Consider the following 14,153-nt stretch of genomic DNA (forward strand, 5'->3'; position numbering starts at 1 on the left):
TTGCATCAGCTCTTCATTTTTTCACATTTTACAGGAAGTGCAATCTGAGGAGATCGACACCGACTCGGCCTACATCCTCTTCTACGAACAGCAGGGAGTCGACTACTCTCAGTTCCTCCCAAAGATCGATGGCAAGAAGATGGCCGACACCAGTAGCATGGATGAAGACTTTGAGTCTGACTACAAGAAATACTGTGTCCTCCAGTGATGGCACCCCGTCTTCCAACAGCGAGCACTACACCTGCTCTCTGCTCCCTCCTGCCGCTCTGCGCAGGAAGCACTAGATGTTCAGATCATTCTGAAGAATTCTCATAAACTGCTAATGACTAGAGTCAGACCGTGGTCTCTGTCTTGCGTCGCAGCACTTTCTGCACTTGATCGCAAACATGGATTTGTGCAAAGGTTTGCTAAGACAACAATGAAGCCGCGGTGAAAGCACTAAACTGGTGCACTTTGCTGAGCCCAACAAAACAACCCCCCGTCTCCTCCCCTCATGTGAACAACCCTCGCCAGAACGTACATGTAACATATACTTGCATACTAACGCATCTCTGAATGTATGCCAACATGGCCAAGTCATGAAGTGATGTTGCTTTGTTATTAGTGCATTTATCACTTGTGATTCCAGAGTGAAAACAACATTTACACCTGGAGTTATCACGTGATCTGACCCTGGATATCTCACCTGCAGAAGGAAAATAATGAGACCACAGAATGAATTCCAGGTGTAAATGCAAGGCCAATGATTGGATACAGATAGTTTGAAATGCCAAGTATTAACAGAGCCCATTCGTTAAAGAACCTGTGTGTGATGCCACGGGTCAACATGATGTTCAAATTTGGTATCTAGTATATTGGATCTAGTGACAAACTTTTTAAAAAATGGTTGTCTAGCGATTTTTATTAGTGATAGTATCACTAGGGAGAACATAAGTCATATGCTACCTCATCGCTTCATGCAGTCTGTCAGCCAACTGTACCCTCAAAGTCTGTGACAGTATTAATAATAATAATTAAAATGCTTCCTTCTGGTGTAGGAGTCATGGTACACACATTTCAGAATCCCGATCCCCAAAAAGTCTCTCTCCTGTTGTAGGACACACACACACACACACACACACACACACACACACACACACACACACACACACACACACACACACACACACACACACACACACACACACACACACACACACACACACACACACACACACACACACAGGTCCTAATGTGGACATGAGATTGGGCGTTTTGCCCCACCTGTGTTTCATCCCACAGCTGCCAAATATCAGTGGTGATTTGTGTGATGTTGACCTGTGTGTACCTAGAACTTGTCAGAAACTCTAAAAGCTTCAGTGTGAGTCTTGGTTTGTTTAGGACAGGTGCCATGATTTCAAAAGAGACGCGTAAAGAATAATATACAGTATATGTTTAATACTTTTTTTTAATTCTGCAGATGTGTTGTTTTATAAAAGATTTATTTTATTGTTGTGATTTTTTTTTTTTTTTAAGGCAGGCTTCTGGAGCCACTTCAGGTCAGGAATAGATATTTACTGTATGTCAAAACAACACCGAGCTTATCTTCACAGCACTGTCGCACCTTTCACCTACTGCAATTCTCAACTTCAAATTCAGACTCCTCTCTCATGCCAATGTTCATACCCTCCAATAAGAAGCTAGAAAAAGCTGGGACAATGGGGTCACAGCGATTTTACCTGTCATTTTAACATTGTATCAAGAGTCCACCGATTTAGCATTGCACTTTTAGATTGCTGTCGGACACGTGATGGACAAAAAACAGCATTGAACTTGATGCAGCAGAGATGTGGTCTGTTATTCCACACATTGGTCTATCTGTCAGATCCTGGTATCTGCATTACCCACAGTGCAACTCGACAGCTCCTACAAGTGACATGACTTGAAGTGATTTATCCGACTTCACTCAGCTCCCCCTGGAAGCACAAATAGCTTTATGCAACAGCTTGCTTCAACACCTAGAAACACATTTTGATGCATCAAGTCAGTGCATTTCTCCTTTGACAGCAGGCTCTCTAATTGACAGCTAGAAGTCTGTTTCATCTGCTTAGTCGCACCTTTAATCACACTGCAGCAGTGATGTCATAGTGTCCTGGAGTACACCTGTACATCACTGCAGCAAGGTGAGAAGAACCATTGAAAGTCAGCAAAAACAAGATTTTCAGGGGGTGTTCAGTTACTCATAACACATCTCAACATTACCATCAAAGAAGCACAGCTTGTGGTGAACTTGATTTTCAAGATGGCGCCCTGCTAAATGTCTGTGGATGCTTCAGTAACGCTTGACTTTAAGGGTCTCAAAAATGGATTACCAGCAGGGCAGAATGGGCGGATCCCTCTGCGGTGGTAGTAGTAGTAGGTCGGGACCTGCAGCCTGGTTTTGCCCTGGGGAGCCCCAGTGGGTTAGTTTGGCCCTGATGGGTCCCATAGACCCTTTCTAGAAAGAATTCATCCAGGTAATACAACACGCACACTGATGTTTCAAAATGTGTGGTCGGTAAAATTTCCAATATTGTTAGTACATAAATATGTGTGTAATATTTAATTTAATTGTGGGTTGCTTTTAGAAAATGCAAAAAAATGGTGAATAATCCAGACCTGTGTGAACATTACCAGACCATCTGTCCCACAAACAGACCCTCTGATATCAGACGGCCTCTGGTCTGTCGAGAGCTACAGTATGTGTCTGGACTGTTGTCAGATCTGTAAAAGCTTCACTACATCACTCGATCCATCATCGAGATGATGATCTGTAACATTGGTTCATGTAAATTGTGAATCCTGGTCCTGGTTTCACCTGAAGGTTCAGCTCCTTGCTGCGACTGTTGCGGTTTGTCTGAAATGAACAAACCCATGTGTTGCTGCGTGCAGTCCAGCGGCAGAGGTTTGTGTTTGGTGTGTAGCAGCATGTGTGGAGCTCTTCCTGTGCGGGGCTCAGTCTTACCACTGTGAACAGACAGCAGACGGTCAGCTGCCCCCGACGACTGCCCACTTTGTCTTCTGGATCACAGGAGACCGACCTGTGCTCTCCCCTCTCTGCTGCTCTATTTATTAGGAGAAGGCGTCATTATGGATGTGTCTGGAGAGCTATCTGTCACTGAAAGTGTGTTTTCCTTTGCAGAGTACATTTGTTGAGCAAATGGAAATGTGCAGATGAGGCTATTTATGTTCGCTTGCTCAGCTGTTTTTCCTCCACCCTCCTGCCTTTGCACCGAGCTGTAGACGACGTCCAGTTTTGTGTCCGTGTTCGAAACATCATCACATGGCTCAAAGGGAAAACTTGTCTCTTGAGAACCTAGTTTGTAATGTTTGCTTCATTAAAGGTGCAATAGCTGTCGATTTTATTTTATTTTTTTTGGCTGTGAATGTTCCCTCAAACGACTATTTGTGTGATGCTAAGTGTACCGCACCCGTAGCTTAAAGTGTATGAGCAAAAATACAATTTAAAGTTGGGGTTAATTTCAGCACAGTTTTCGTAATCCAGGAACAAAGATTTTGTGCCCAGAAGAGTGGAACTTTGATGCTGGGCAAACACAACCTGTGAACCACAGGGGACCCCCCCCCAACAGATGCCCGGCCCCCAGCGTAGTCCGAAGAGTCCGCAGGCAGTGCAATCTACTACTGAGCTGTCTGTCAGTCTGTAGCCTCTTTTATTTAAGTTCATTTTTGTTGGATCTGAACCAGACTTGTTAATTTAAAGAACTTTTTTGTAACGTGTTGTTGAAAGAAAGTGACATTGCACTGACATGAAAACATGTACATAAAAAATGTGTTTTGTAAATAAGCCAATGAAAACAATGTATTTGAATATGAACTGTACAAAATACTGTACTTGTAGTTGTATATGGAGTGATACTGTTGATCTGTAACAAAATACCCAAGCAACAAATTAAATTCTGCAGAGGAAATGATGACACCAGACTGAAGTGTGTCTTTTCTTTTTCTTTGTGCCTTAAACCTGCATGTTTTCTAATGACCATCAGGGGCGACTCCACTCATTTTAAAAAGACATACATCTATGAGAAATGACTGATTCTTATCTGATTTATGACCTCAGTCAACAGTTTCTTAACGGGTTTCTGGTCTCAGTCACTACTTTCAAATCTTCATCAATACACAATGCTCATTTTGTAAATTATGGTCCCATTTAGATAAAGATAGATGATAAATCAGGGTTTGCTTGGGGATGTGACTACCTTCTGATTGACAAGTGTTTGCCATGGACTCACCTGCACCATTCTGTCATTTCATTTGTAGACTCTTATTCTGGTTAAGGATAAGTTTTATTCTTCATCTTCCTTTCTTACTGTAAATGAACACACTGCTGCTGCAGGAAGCCTGCCTGCAGATGAAAGAGGTAACCACATACAGGGCCTCTGCAGAAACACCCCCCGAAGTAAAGACTGCAACTGAAACAAGGATATTTCTGTCCTCTAACCCTCCTCTCACTCACACTGACATGTTAGCACAGTTTAGGCCCTCAAGCAGCAAGCATCAGACCTCAGAGGCTGACTAGCTGAACTCGAGACTATCCTCAAGTCTATCCAGTGACTAAGTACTTTTACTAAAGTACTGCACTTTTTTTGAGGTATATATACTTCACTGGAAGATTTCAATTTTATAATTCATACTTTTTACATTTTAAAAATCCTGATGGAGTGTATACATTTGATGCAGTTATACAGTACATTACACAACCCAGCAGTATATAAAGCAGGTAAGAATTTGCTCCACCTCAACCATCAAAATGCTGCTGACATAACAATAAAACGGTAATAATAATAATCCAGTATTAAATTATATCAGTTTAACAATAACATAAATACCTCTTCTATACTTAAAGTTTTAGCTGATAATATTTCACTTATACTTAATGAGTATTTTTACATAATTTTACTGCTATTTTTACTGAAGTACCTTGACTTGATCTGAATACTTCCATAATAATCCAGTTGATGGAGTGCTGAATCAAAGAAGGGTTAAAAATACACTTGCTTCACAATTTCTCATAGAAATACAATATGTTTGCACAAGCCCTGCTTTTTTGATTTGTGGTTGAAATAATTCAGCTGAAACAAACGTTAATGAACTGATTTAGATTTAGAATACCTGGTGGGTTTCTCATATGCCTCAATTTACATTTTAGTTTCATGTAAAACCTTCAAATCCCAGATAGCCTAATGAGTGGTCAGTCATTGCTTTATTATGTCCTTAGTCACTACTGTTCAAGCGAAGTTTGATGTGTGTAAGAGTTGATATGACCACAGCTGAGTGTTGAGCGTATTGACACGCCTGCAGAGCATCGGGTAGAGTGTGAATCAGAGTGTCATGCAGCTCAAACCACCTGCTGCTTCTGTTCATTTCCTCTGCTTATGTTGTGGTTGACAGAACTCCTGCCGGTGACAACACAACTCATGGTTGAATTCTTTAAGGGATACAGCATTTCACGTAGCTCCAAACAGAGTAAACAGCCCACAGCCACGCAGACCGCTTCAGCCTAACTGCTCCAGCTGCTTTCTGATCGCCGTCAGCTGGTGAAGGATGGACTTTATCGAACTAGAGTTCATCAGGTAACACAGGTAAGGCTGTTTCATACTGGAATAGATTATTTAATGTGAATGTCTGAGCTTAATGTGCCTCTTCCTGTGTGATCTTGTTATTATGGGTTGCACAGGATGAAACAGCAGCAGCCCTGTTCTTACAGCAAACTGAGAAAACATCACTATTTTGCCTCCTTATGTAAAATTGCATCAATTTAAAATAAGTCCCATTTGTTTGATTTGTAATTAAACATCTTTAATATCCGTCCTGCTCAGCCTTTTTTTTGGATCACTGATGTAAGTTCAGCGGCTTCCAGACTGAGGTGATGTTCTTTGTTGAGCAGATGACACAATGGCTGCTAATGACACCAGAGGAACTGTGTGTTCAGGTGAGCTCAGCTCTCACAGATAAGGTCCACATCCAGCTCTGTTCACTGACACATTGTGACAGCATGTTGCAGCTGACTCATCTGGTTCTGTTGGCTCTTTCAGGTCGGCCCCTGGACCCACTTGCTTGCATCCTCATAGGGGCCCTCTCCCTCACCGTCCTGGTGTTCACATTGCTGGGGGCCGTGTGTCTGAAAAAGTAAGAGAGGCTGAAGCCTCATTTGATTTGTTTAAACTGCAGATTTGTATAGAAAATGTGTGGTTTGCCAGCTGAAGTGTAGCATATTCAAGACTAAATCAACAAGTGCAGCTGCCTTTGAATGAATATTTCCAGATATCTCCTCACCAGTTTCAGTTAATGGGAACACTGAGGGCTTTAGTTTTCACAGAAATAGAACGGACGAACAGGTATCAGCACGGGTGATCTCATAACATTATCAATATCTCCTTTCCATTTAAATGACCTAATTGGCCATGCCAATGGTAAATACCTGCCAATGGAACACAACCGTTCCGAATATTTTTAGTTACACCTGTGGTTTTCCTGCCATGTCAAAATGTCTGCTGTGAAAATGGCATGCACCATGAATTTCCACTGAAATGTACCACAGGCAAACCAAATGCCATTTACATTTGTCTCGAGACAGAACTTTGGCAAACTCGTGGTGCAGCTCTGAGAACAGCAAAGGTGTCTTGTCATCCATCCAACAACAATGAGCATTACACGTTTCCACTCAGTGCTTTTTATCACATTTGTTCTGTATTTTAATTCTATAGTTTACCTGTTTTGTAAGTTAAATGCTACATTTTGTGTTTTGCTCAAGATCATTTTCCACTCCGGTGGAAAGTAAAGTTGTGTTCTATTCTATTGACTTTTGGTCCCGTTTCCAAATGAAGCTGTTAACTCAAAGTCTAGATTAAGGTTTCCTTCTTGGTTTCAGTTACTGAAATATTGAATTAATGGAAGGACTGCCATGTTTCTAAATCTCTTATGAAATGAATTCTTCTAACAGAAGCCTTCATTCTGTTCCCACAGACACATCACCCGTTCCAACTTTTGTTTTTCATCCTACATATATATATTTTTCTGTGTCATCTCCCCAGAAAGTAGCACCCCCCTGGCACAGCTGCCCTGAGCTTCTGTTGGACTATTACTACCTCAAGCCTTGTACAGTTTAACATGTCTCACAGTTTCCACCAATTTTTCTTGTAGATATTGTTCTTTGGTCCAGACCATTCGAGAGCTGCGGGGAAAGCTGTTTGTGGGTATTGCTCCTCGTCTTGAAGCTCCTATCATGCATGCTAGGGCAGTCCCAGCAGTGGAGGAATGCGAGCCTCCTCCCCAAACTCCCCTGCAGCAGAGCAGCACAGTCAGGTCCTCCTCCAGGAAGCTGTGGAAAGGCCTGCAGCAGGTACCACTGATACACCACGGTCTGCATGAAATATCCATGCTGTCACATATTTGACCTATTTTAGAGGTGCTTGATTCCATCAGTAGTCAGCTGAAGACACGGCAGAGGACATGTCACATGCAAGATAGGCTAAACTGAATGTTAACTGTATGTGTGACACTGTGCTCTGCCTGATGCTACAAAGACACCTCTTATGGCATTTGTTTAAGGCTCCTCGTTTCACCAAGTCAGACCTGAACCTGCTGCAGCTGATCAAAGCAGGGAAGGAGGGTGTCTTCTACCAGGCCAGGATGACCAGAGGGACGTGTAAGGGCCACAGCATGTTCACCTGCAAGATCAGCAAGGAAGGTACATACTTTTTGGATGTTTGGACCTTCAAGCAGTTCTTTAAGGCAGATCTGCCGTGCAGGCAGAACTAATCAGGCAGTTGTTGACGTAAAGTCAACGTGCAGATGCATTTATCCTTTATCTATAATTTATGTGGGTTTCAGTAAACTCAAGCCCAAGTAAATGGTAAGAGAAGTGTGAACAGATTAATGGGATACTTTGTGTTGCATACTTTCTTGGAGATAAATTCCACTGCAAATGAATGGAAATACTACACTGGACTGGTCCAAACGGTCCAACACACATGTTGCATGCTCCTATTCTTCCATACCCTTTTTAACCCTCCTGATACTCAGAAATGATTAAGGCTACTTGTACTGTTGTACTGCTTTTACCTCTACTCGTCTACTGTGCATAATTTTCATAAAGAGTAAAGTTTAATTTTAACCAGCATCAGTGCGAGCAGCAATCACATGCATCTTACACTGGAAGCACCTGTCTATTTTATATTTCAGCTCAGTTTTAGAGAGGGTTCATTGTCGAGGTGGCTGTAATTACATGTACAGTGAAAGGTGCAATGAACCCACAGAGTATTGTTGCCTGATTCTGCAGTTCCCGTCAGCTCTGAGAAACTTTTTAGCAAGTTTAAGGTCAGTGTTTTGGTTTTCCGGCCTGCAGCTTACTGTTTTTTTTTTTGTCACTGCTATCATCAGCAGCAGGAAGCTCTTAACCCCAATGTACACTACCTGCCCAGCGTGTGACTCGCTGGGAACAGAAAGCATCTAGCTGTTCGGTGCTGATGGAGACCAAAGCAGAGCTAAAAACAAACAGTGTACTGTGTGTAATATGAATGTGTCAATAAAAATGTGCATCACATCTTATTTCTGCTGCTCCAATGTTAGGGTTGGCCCGAACCCTGACTCTGACCCTGATGCACAACAAGATACAATTTGCTTGCAGCATGATGAATTACAGTCAAATGACATAAAAATGCCATCATTTTAGGATGTGATGCTGTGGTAAGAATGTGTGAAGGAAGCTATGAAACACTCAGCCCATCTCTTCTACACTGAGCCAGCGCGTTGGCTTTTTTACCTTACACCACATAGGATGTCAGAAATACGCTCAGTATTGCCATGATCATCACCTTACAGTCATGTTCCTTTATATACTCTGCAGAGTCAGTGCCCTCAAATTACAAATGAACATATTTGGTCACTCAGTCTCATTTTATGAGCTCAGGTTATGAGACATCCACCTCTGACACATGCCAGCACTACATTTTAATGGAAATGAGTTTCATTTGTTGCATTAAACATGGATATTTCAAAGTTTAAAAAGCAACACCTCTAACCAGAAACAGTGTCAACAATCACACTGTAAACAGTTTTTCTAAGGACTACTTCAGCATCCAGGATAACTATCACTGAAGAAGAATCCTCAGAGACAGATGTCTCATAACTTGGGCACATAAAACAAAAACCACCCACATGGCTACATACCACTAGATAGCTAGATACCAGTTTTTTGTAGCCCTTTGTGTTTCTGTTGTTATGACCTGCCTGACGATGCCAACATTTGTATTTAACAGGTGTCAGTAAAGTATTTCTGAAGTCTTTTTGTATATGAAAATGCACAAGTGCATATAGCATATAACAGTAAAATTGAACCTACATTTAGACTCAACCCAAACCAAGCTGCACTGTTTAGGCAGGAACATGAGTAGACATGTACTCTACATTATAGTAAGTAGAAAAAGAGACCTGGTTTGTCATGTAAACAGACACATTAAGGTTCCAGACCCTTCTGACAATGTGGTGACGTGCTGGAGCAGCTACATGTGGCTGAAATATAATTCATATGAAACTATTACGGTCATTTAAACTGAGGTTTGTCTCAGTTTGCAGTTTTGATCATTTCTGGTTCATATTGTTATTATTACTCATATTCAGAATGTCAGGCTGAGAGCACCTTCACATTGCAGATTTCAGTTGAGATGAACTGGGGTTGTTTAACCTTTGGAGTCTTCCTAGATTCAGATGTAGAGTTCAGTTACAAAGCCAAGCTTTCATTTTTCTCTCGTTTTTTTTCTTGAGGTGTCCGCCCCAAGCATGTGGACACAGAGATTGCCATCATGAGGAAACTGATGCACCACAAGAACATCCTCCAGTTACTGGACTGGAACACCACTGAGGGTGAGAGACGCACAGACTGTTACTCCTCCGCAAGAATGAAACTGTCTTGAAACAACTGTCCTGCTCTCGAGCGGTCCAGGCTGAAAGATAGAAGAGGAAGATAGTTGAAACCTGAGATATGAACCACTCTGTAAGTCGTCCATCCTCCCTCTGTGTTTTCATTCATGTAGAGCCTTTCATTCTGATCATGGAATATGTGAGCTGTGGCACTCTGAGGACCTTCCTGCAGACCAACAGAGTCCAACTGAGTGCAGACCCTGAGCTGCAGAGCCTCCTCACCATCACTTCCTACCACATCGCTCTGGCGATGCAGCACCTGCGCTCCAAAATGGTAAAAACATGACAGTCTTTAACACAGACACACACATACACACACACACACACCCACACACACACACACACACACACACACACACACACACACACACACACACACACACACACACACAAATGCATACCAGACACATGTTGAGCGGTGGTCTTCCATGCAGATTGTGCACTGTGACTTGGCTCTGAGGAACATCATGGTCAATAAGTTTCCCTGGGAGGTCAAAGTGGCGGAGTTTGGCCTGGCCCGAGACTTAACACGCATGACAAGCCGCCGCAGCAGCCGCTGGAGGAACCCACGGGTAAGACAGTGACATCACACACACACACACACACACACACACACACACACACACACACACACACACACACACACACACACACACACACACTACAAGTAGTCAAGTTCAAGTGGTCAGGTCCTACAAACCTAACATGATACAATCATTTGACTTGAACAGGTCACAGCTAGTCCAAATTGTAACTTGAGTGTTCATATGTGCTCCTGTATGGATCATATTAACATAAATCATCACCTTTTTACTGTGAAATGACTGACACGGTTGTCAGTCCTTGGCAGACATTTGCTGCAGACAGGCAGTGCAAGTCCACATGCAGCTCAATCAAAATGTTTTTGTGACACACACAACTTTCCACACTGACCACACTGACATTATGTATGTGTGGTTGCATATATTGAGGGGGAATTATGAACATCCTCTGCAACAGGAAGCAACATTTGCAGAGATGTTGCCTTGACTGAAAGACCAGCAGTAACAGCATCACTAATGTGACATAAAGATTACTCATGAGTTCTACCATGAGCTCATTAGTTTATTCAAATCCCACCAATATATTATAGCTACTGGTGACACTATACATTTATGTGACAAGTTGTTTTAAAACTTTATTTGTTGGTCTGTGGTGTGAGTATCAGTTGGCATGAGCTGGTTTTCACATTTCTGAATGGAAAATCACATTTTCCATTGTTTGTAACTTGTACAGCAGCGAGTGCCGCTGCGCTGGTACCCACCTGAATACTTCAAGAACAACTATTACAGCTTCAAGGGAGACGTGTGGGCGTTTGGCATTGTGCTATGGGAGATGCAGACATTTGGTGAGTTGGTGGCTCAGGTAGTGACTTACAAGATGTGTAGCATAAAATGATTAAACATATGAGTTTAACCTAAAATACAAGGACAGTGTGTCTTTTTGATGGAAATAAAAAACAGTATCACATTCCCTTGCACTGTAATACAATGTTATTAGTCTGAGAAAATGTGAAACTGGTCAAATTAAAAAAACACAGAATACTGGTCTGTTTGAGAAGCTCATGATCATGATGATGTCCTCAGTATGGTGATGCGTAGTTTTACAAAACAGTTGAAAGCATGAAATTAAACATGACAGCAGGTAACTAAAGAAAAGGATATGTTAGATTGATTCAAAATGTCACGTGGGTTTGTTTCAATTTGGAAACATCTACCTTGAAAAATATTCCATTTTCAGGTCTGCTGCCATATCCAAACCTGGAGACATCAGAGACAGTGGTTTACCACATCTGTATTGGTCATAAGAACACAAACCCTGAAGGCTGCCGACCAGAGATGTAAGTGAAAACTGACAATTACACAAAACATGTTCGTCCACGTTTCAAAAGCTGCATTAGACAAGCAGTTTTGGCAGCTGTCTATAATCAATACACACCAAAAGCATTACAGAATGATGTCGGATGAGTCGCAACAAGCAGTAGTGGTCTGCAATTAATATGCTTAATTTGCACTAAATCTTGACTGTACTGCTTAGCAGCACTATTCCAATGGTCTGATGCATTCAGTGAACAGACATATCTTTTTAATGCTCTAACTGTTGTGATCGATGTCTCATTTCTTTTTGTATGTTGTATTTGTGTTTTTTCCTTCTACTTTAAATCAAATTTCCCTTCAGGAGACAACAAAGATCTGAACTGAACTGATCTGAACAAATGTATACATGATTGTTTAATGGATTGGATTTTGAGCGCCACTTTTTATGCACAATATGCAGCATCATAAATTAATCCTTTATATGACCGAGAAGTCAAAAAAACATGCAGTAACTTGAAAATGTTGCTTTTCCTGAAGGACATGAATGTGAGTGCTGGGCAGATTAATGCATGGGATAACTCAATGTTGCACATTTTCTTGCACAGCAGGCATTTGAACTGGCAATGTTTAACCAGTGAGGAGCACACTGCATCACAGATGTCTGACACAGAGATGCATGTCTGGAGCCAATTATTTTCATTGTCCATTCATCTGCTGGTTATGTTCTCTATTGCTCTCGAGTTTAACAGTTTAATGTGCAAGGTATCAAAAAGTTTTGAAAAATTGCCAATCACAATTAAACAGAGCCCAAGATGAGATCTTCTAATTGATTGATATTATACCTTAGAAAATCAGATCAGTGTTATCAGAAGCATCTGTGACACTCTGAACGGGGATTGAACCTCCAGCCTGCTGATTAAAAGACTGCTGTCTGGCTTTTGCAGGCTTTCACCCAGCCCTCACACAGAAAGCAATTTCCCACTGTGTTTTATTATTGCTGGGTGGAGAGTCCTTTTGTCAGTGACAATAAAATCAACTTTCATAACATGATGAATCTCTTGAATGTCCAAACCCCTCAGACTTCATATCATGCAAGATTGCTGGCTGGATCCATACACTCTGAGACCCTCATTCAAAGACATTGTCTGCATGCTGGAGAACATCATTGAAAACGATGCGGTAAGGAACAGCTGGGGACACTTAAATCTAGAAAGTGAAGTGCTCATCACAGTTTTATTGCCACCTTGTGCTTGTTTTATTACTACCTTGTGCTTATATATATGTATATATGTGTGTGTGTGTGTGTGTGTGTGTGTGTGTGTGTGTGTGTGTGTGTGTGTGTGTGTGTATATATATATACTCTTCTGTGCTCCTTTTTGCAGGATTATGTGGATGTTGAGAGTTCGCAGCTTTTGGTAAAAGATGAGGCGGAATATCATGAAGCTAAATGTCTACGAGCAGCCAGCGTCACCTTGGAAGATCCCATCTGAATGAATTTACTGTTAAATTTTGTTAACTGTGATGTATATTTAAAACAATACACACATTTTTTAGGCTACTTTTATCTGCGCTGGGGCAGCCCTTCAAGCACTGTTTCAAACATAGAAACTCTGAGATGATCACGCATAACACACAGAAATGATATAAATACAAATGGAAAGTAAAGTGATATCACATGGGTTGTAACAATTATGTACAACATACTTATATTTTCTTATTTGTCACTGTAGATTAGTACATTAGTCATGTTTTAAGTTTCAACTTTAGTTTTCTTTATTTTCATTTGTCCTATTTTTTGATAACTCAGTTAAAACAACAATTTTATATGTGATGTGCATCATCTGCTGTTCCCCTATATCTGATGTAGATCAAAAACTGTACGTTTTCTCTCTAAAACCAATTTTGTGTGTTTACTTATTTATTATTAGCAGTTATTTTTTTAATCACCTCTATATTTGAATTCTAGCTTGTTTCAGTATTGATTTCAAATTGAATATTGGCAGCTTATTATCTTTTTAGCAATGTATTGATGTAGTTTAATGTAATGTAATGTAATGTAATATACAACAGACCAGAAATTACAGTTCAAGATCATCTAAAAGACTATGTATACTAATAAACAGATTAAGTTGAAAAGAAAAAAGAATAACTTACTAAATAACCCAAAAAATGATTAAAAAACAAAACAAAACAAAACAAAACAAAACAAAAAACTATTACAAAATATCACATCTGCGCAAAGATATTTGTTCGAATAATTCCGACATTTTCGAGGAGCACTTAAAGTAGCATGTCCAGGACCATTCCTACGTGATTGGAGAATGCCATCGAGAACGCCCC

The 14,153-nt window shown here is 41.0% G+C and overlaps 2 protein-coding genes across 5 annotated transcripts in view; both read left to right on the forward strand.

Annotated features, from left to right (window-relative positions):
- usp32 (ubiquitin specific peptidase 32) overlaps positions 1–1,084 on the forward strand; it is a 58,532-nt gene extending 57,448 nt beyond the window's left edge. For all 4 annotated transcript variants that reach the window (XM_070970208.1, XM_070970206.1, XM_070970209.1 and 1 more), the window contains exon 34: positions 35–1,084. In XM_070970208.1, coding sequence (XP_070826309.1) covers positions 35–208 — 174 coding nt within the window. In that variant the 3' untranslated portion in view covers positions 209–1,084. The remainder of the gene's footprint in view (positions 1–34) is intronic.
- Positions 1,085–5,857: 4,773 nt separating this feature from the next.
- LOC139336862 (tyrosine kinase receptor Cad96Ca) lies at positions 5,858–13,358 on the forward strand. The gene is made up of 11 exons (XM_070971148.1): positions 5,858–5,968; positions 6,072–6,165; positions 7,180–7,378; positions 7,588–7,726; positions 9,802–9,900; positions 10,071–10,231; positions 10,392–10,529; positions 11,233–11,344; positions 11,737–11,836; positions 12,893–12,992; positions 13,196–13,358. The coding sequence occupies exons 1-11, from the start codon at positions 5,932–5,934 to the stop codon at positions 13,301–13,303; spliced, it is 1,287 nt and encodes a 428-aa protein (XP_070827249.1). The 5' UTR covers positions 5,858–5,931; the 3' UTR covers positions 13,304–13,358.
- The last annotated feature ends 795 nt before the right edge of the window (positions 13,359–14,153 follow it).

Source organism: Chaetodon trifascialis, chromosome 9, assembly GCF_039877785.1.
Source record: "Chaetodon trifascialis isolate fChaTrf1 chromosome 9, fChaTrf1.hap1, whole genome shotgun sequence".
NCBI classification, from domain to species: domain Eukaryota; kingdom Metazoa; phylum Chordata; class Actinopteri; order Chaetodontiformes; family Chaetodontidae; genus Chaetodon; species Chaetodon trifascialis.

What these genes read in the sequence shown, in the direction of transcription:
- LOC139336862 (XM_070971148.1), top strand. Translation starts at nt 5,932, where the DNA reads ATGGCTGCTAATGACACCAGAGGAACTGTGTGTTCAG. An exon ending in ATGGGAGATGCAGACATTTG is followed by an intron (nt 11,345 to 11,736) that starts GTGAGTTGGTGG and finishes TTCCATTTTCAG; the next exon opens with GTCTGCTGCCATATCCAAAC. An exon ending in GAAGGCTGCCGACCAGAGAT is followed by an intron (nt 11,837 to 12,892) that starts GTAAGTGAAAAC and finishes CAAACCCCTCAG; the next exon opens with ACTTCATATCATGCAAGATT.